This window comes from Lucilia sericata, unplaced genomic scaffold, assembly GCF_015586225.1.
Source record: "Lucilia sericata isolate MDLA Ls3-8-SP2 unplaced genomic scaffold, ASM1558622v1 Contig000900F_arrow, whole genome shotgun sequence".
In the NCBI taxonomy this organism is placed as follows: domain Eukaryota; kingdom Metazoa; phylum Arthropoda; class Insecta; order Diptera; family Calliphoridae; genus Lucilia; species Lucilia sericata.
The window spans coordinates 150,850-155,431 of record NW_023994887.1 but is presented as its reverse complement, the minus strand read 5'-3'; the positions used below and the strand labels follow the sequence as shown (position 1 = coordinate 155,431).

At 34.5% G+C, this 4,582-nt stretch overlaps 1 protein-coding gene across 1 annotated transcript; it reads right to left on the bottom strand.

Moving 5' to 3' along the window:
• Window positions 1–3,162: 3,162 nt before the first annotated feature.
• On the bottom strand, window positions 3,163–4,582 carry LOC119608920 (odorant receptor 85c-like). Its single transcript, XM_037963508.1, has 4 exons — window positions 3,777–4,582; window positions 3,515–3,716; window positions 3,301–3,456; window positions 3,163–3,228 (listed from the first exon to the last, which is right to left on the bottom strand). Exons 1-4 carry the CDS (start codon window positions 4,580–4,582, stop codon window positions 3,163–3,165), a joined length of 1,230 nt encoding a protein of 409 aa, XP_037819436.1.

The following is a 4,582-nucleotide window of genomic DNA, read 5'->3' as shown; positions in this document are numbered from 1 at the left end:
TGAAGAAAATAAATTAAAAAAATTAATAAAAAAAAACTGGAATTGTGTTTTAATTAAAGATATTTGAAACAACTAAATCAGTTTTAGATTAGTTATAAATCAATACTAAATCAGTTTTAAATCACTTACAGTCCACTTCTAAATAAGTTCTCTATTAATTCTAATTCAGTTCTAGTTTGATTCTAGTTCAGTTCTAGTACAGTTCTAGTTCAGTTCTAGTTCAGTTCTAGTTCAGTTCAGTTCTAGTTCAGTTCTAGTTCAGTTCTAGTTCAGTTCTAGTTCAGTTCTAGTTCAGTTCTAGTTCAGTTCTAGTTCAGTTCTAGTTCAGTTCTAGTTCAGTTCTTCAGTTCAGTTCAGTTCTAGTTCAGTTCTAGTTCAGTTCTAGTTCAGTTCTAGTTCAGTTCTAGTTCTAGTTCAGTTCTAGTTCAGTTCTAGTTCAGTTCTAGTTCAGTTCTAGTTCAGTTCTAGTTCAGTTCTAGTTCAGTTCTAGTTCAGTTCTAGTTCAGTTCTAGTTCAGTTCTAGTTCAGTTCTAGTTCAGTTCTAGTTCAGTTCTAGTTCAGTTCTAGTTCAGTTCTAGTTCAGTTCTAGTTCAGTTTAGTTCAGTTCTAGTTCAGTTCTAGTTCAGTTCTAGTTCAGTTCTAGTTCAGTTCTAGTTCAGTTCTAGTTCAGTTTAGTTCAGTTAGTTCTAGTTCAGTTCTTTAGTTCAGTTTCTAGTTCAGTTCTAGTTCAGTTCTAGTTCAGTTCTAGTTCAGTTCTAGTTCAGTTCTAGTTCAGTTCTAGTTCTAGTTCAGTTCTAGTTCAGTTCTAGTTCAGTTCTAGTTCAGTTCTAGTTCAGTTCAGTTCTAGTTCAGTTCTAGTTCAGTTCTAGTTCAGTTCTAGTTCAGTTCTAGTTCAGTTCTAGTTCAGTTCTAGTTAGTTATTCTAGTTCAGTTCTAGTTCAGTTCTAGTTCTAGTTCAGTTCTAGTTCAGTTCTAGTTCAGTTCTAGTTCAGTTCTAGTTCAGTTCTAGTTCAGTTCTAGTTCAGTTCTAGTCTAGTTCAGTTCCAGTTCAGTTCTAGTTCAGTTCTAGTTCAGTTCTAGTTCAGTTCTAGTTCAGTTCTAGTTCAGTTCTAGTTCTAGTTCTAGTTCAGTTCTAGTTCTAGTTCTAGTTCTAGTTCAGTTCTAGTTCAGTTCTAGTTCAGTTCTAGTTCAGTTCTAGTTCAGTTCTAGTTCAGTTCTAGTTCAGTTCTAGTTCAGTTCTAGTTCAGTTCTAGTTCAGTTCTAGTTCAGTTAGTTCAGTTAGTTCAGTTCTAGTTCAGTTCTAGTTCAGTTCTAGTTCAGTTCTAGTTCAGTTCTAGTTCAGTTCTAGTTCAGTTCTAGTTCAGTTCTAGTTCAGTTCTAGTTCAGTTCTAGTTCAGTTCTAGTTCAGTTCTAGTTCAGTTTTTCGTTCTAGTTCAGTTCTAGTTCAGTTCTAGTTCAGTTCTAGTTCAGTTCTAGTTCAGTTCTAGTTCAGTTCTAGTTCAGTTCTAGTTCAGTTCTAGTTCAGTTCTAGTTCAGTTCTAGTTCAGTTCTAGTTCAGTTCTAGTTCAGTTCTAGTTCAGTTCTAGTTCAGTTCTAGTTCAGTTCTAGTTCAGTTCTAGTTCAGTTCTAGTTCAGTTTCTAGTTCAGTTCTAGTTCAGTTCTAGTTCAGTTCTAGTTCAGTTCTAGTTCAGTTCTAGTTCAGTTCTAGTTCAGTTATAGTCAGTTCTAGTTCAGTTCTAGTTCAGTTCTAGTTCAGTTCTAGTTCAGTTCTAGTTCAGTTCTAGTTCAGTTCTAGTTCAGTTCTAGTTCAGTTCTAGTTCAGTTCTAGTTCAGTTCTAGTTCAGTTCTAGTTCAGTTCTAGTTCAGTTCTAGTTCAGTTCTAGTTCAGTTCTAGTTCAGTTCTAGTTCAGTTCTAGTTCAGTTCTAGTTCAGTTCTAGTTCAGTTCTAGTTCAGTTCTAGTTCAGTTCTAGTTCAGTTCTAGTTCAGTTCTAGTTCAGTTCTAGTTCAGTTCTAGTTCAGTTCTAGTTCAGTTCTAGTTCAGTTCTAGTTCAGTTCTAGTTCAGTTCTAGTTCAGTTCTAGTTCAGTTCTAGTTCAGTTCTAGTTCAGTTCTAGTTCAGTTCTAGTTCAGTTCTAGTTCAGTTCTAGTTCAGTTCTAGTTCAGTTCTAGTTCAGTTCTAGTTCAGTTCTAGTTCAGTTCTAGTTCAGTTCTAGTTCAGTTCTAGTTCAGTTCTAGTTCAGTTCTAGTTCAGTTCTAGTTCAGTTCTAGTTCAGTTCTAGTTCAGTTCTAGTTCAGTTCTAGTTCAGTTCTAGTTCAGTTCTAGTTCAGTTCTAGTCAGTTCAGTTCAGTTCTAGTCAGTTCTAGTTCGTTCTAGTTCAGTTCTAGTTCAGTTCTAGTTCAGTTCTAGTCAGTTCTAGTTCAGTTCTAGTTCAGTTCTAGTTCAGTTCTAGTTCAGTTCTAGTTCAGTTCTAGTTCAGTTCTAGTTCAGTTCTAGTTTCAGTTCTAGTTCAGTTCTAGTTCAGTTTCTAGTTCTAGTTCTAGTTCAGTTCTAGTTCAGTTCTAGTTCAGTTGAACGTCTTTTAGTTCTCTTTTAGTTGTGTTCTAGATAATCGGTCTGTGAATTATCATAATACCCTACACCAGTATATGATCTCGACAAAAACTGGTACAAATAAATTTTTCCCCATTCGCGTAATAAAATCCCCATATGAATGCCCACCATCCCTTATACACGCTTGTATATAAACGTTGATCCCTTCAAATTTTATGCGGATCGCTCCATATATATCCCGAGACCCCATATATAGCCTTTTTCAGAAAATTATTTGTTCATCAATAAATTGATTAAATATAACAAGACCAAGAAAAAAATCAACAGAAATGAAATTATATACCCATATGACCATGTCCGACTTACTATTAATTTTCAAAAAACTCAGGGTGCTTTATTTATTTAAATTGTTATGGTGCCAAAAAAAACAAACTTCCAATGCTCATCATATTATTTGAGTACATCAAACCAAGTTATTACAAACAGAAATCATATCATTCTCCAGAAATTTAATACAGACCGCATTAGATTCCACCTAGGTGCCATAATGGTGCAATTAAGTGTCACTTCATAAAATTTTAATTTAAAAATCAAGCTTTTTTGTTTTCCTTTTAAAGGCCACCCTCTTCCATGCGAGATTGGAGTAAAGTGAAAAATTGATATGCAGTTGTCATTAGCTAACAAAATAAAAAAACACACAAATTTATTGCTTCAAGAATACCTATGTATGTCTGAGGAGTTAAACTTACATTGGAAAAACTTTCCATAGAAATCATAAAGAATTTAAAAGCGGTTAAATGAGCTGGTCTCTGAGATCGAGCGATGGCCAAGGTTAACATGCGTTGATAACGAACATCTGCCATATACCATTTCTGGCCCATCAAAGACTCACCCACACTTGTACTCTATGATGCAAACCAATTAATACATTAGAAGGCAAAATGAATTTTGGATTTAACTTACTCGTTCCATTAGTAGAGTGCTCATTAGACAAACATAATACACTTGTATGGTGGCAGATGCAAAAAATCCACCAAATTTTATGAAATCAAACAATTCAGAACCGGTTATAATCTGCACACCGATCAATACAATAACCATAATCGAGATCATATAGTTCATCAGTATCGATAAACTGAAAACGTTGTTGACGGCTTGAGCTAAACTGTAAAATAATTTGAATATTTTAAATTTTTTATTTACCGAAGAGAACATTCTCAATTACTCATTCAATAGATAATGCTTTTCCAAAACATCCTTAATTTCCGTCATATCCTGTTCATAATTCTTCGGTTCAAAGTGCACAATGCGAAAGCATAAGTATTCAAAGTTTAAAACCACCATATAAACCGTATGAAGCAACAAAGTATCGGAACCCAAGAAATAACACGACAAGACGAAACCAGCCATAAATTGTGTAACATAACAGAAAATATATACCGGTTTAGGAGAGGTATCGAACGGATAGGCCAGTATATAGGGAAGTCTTTGCACATATACTCTCGTCTGTATAAACTCCACACCCGACTGCACCAGGGGAAAAAGCATAAACATAAAAGCTATGGTCCAGTGACTATATACCATAATACGTGAGTGATAATGAATAAAGTCGTAACCTTCATTTAATTTAAAATCTTTACATTCCTTGGCATTACGCGGAAATAATCTTCCCAAAGTCTTTAAAACACGATCCAAAATTTTGCGTCCCCAGACAACAGAGAGGGTTTTGAAAAATCCATTTGCTGCAAATGATATATACAAAAACCATTCGGTCATCTGCACCGTACTCTCGAATTCATCCACCATTACGTAAAAAATTTTCCAAGTAAAGCTAAAAATTAAATTCGCAATTGTCACGGTTAAAACAAACTTTTGCCATTTCGTCATTATGTCGAATTCATCCCAATGAAAAAGTTTAACGCCCACAAACGTATAGAATCGGAAGGGCGTTATATAGAAATCGCGTATATTTAACTTCTTTTTTGGACTTTTAACTGCAGGCAGTTTTTGAGATTTTCCGTTAGTTTCCAT

Coding starts and splice junctions, on each gene's coding strand:
- LOC119608920 (XM_037963508.1), bottom strand. CDS start 4,582: ATGGAAACTAACGGAAAATCTCAAAAACTGCCTGCAGTTAAAAGTCCA. Junction 3,717..3,776: donor AAGCATTATCTATTGAATGA/GTAATTGAGAAT, acceptor ATTATTTTACAG/TTTAGCTCAAGCCGTCAACA. Junction 3,229..3,300: donor CTATGGAAAGTTTTTCCAAT/GTAAGTTTAACT, acceptor TTATTTTGTTAG/CTAATGACAACTGCATATCA.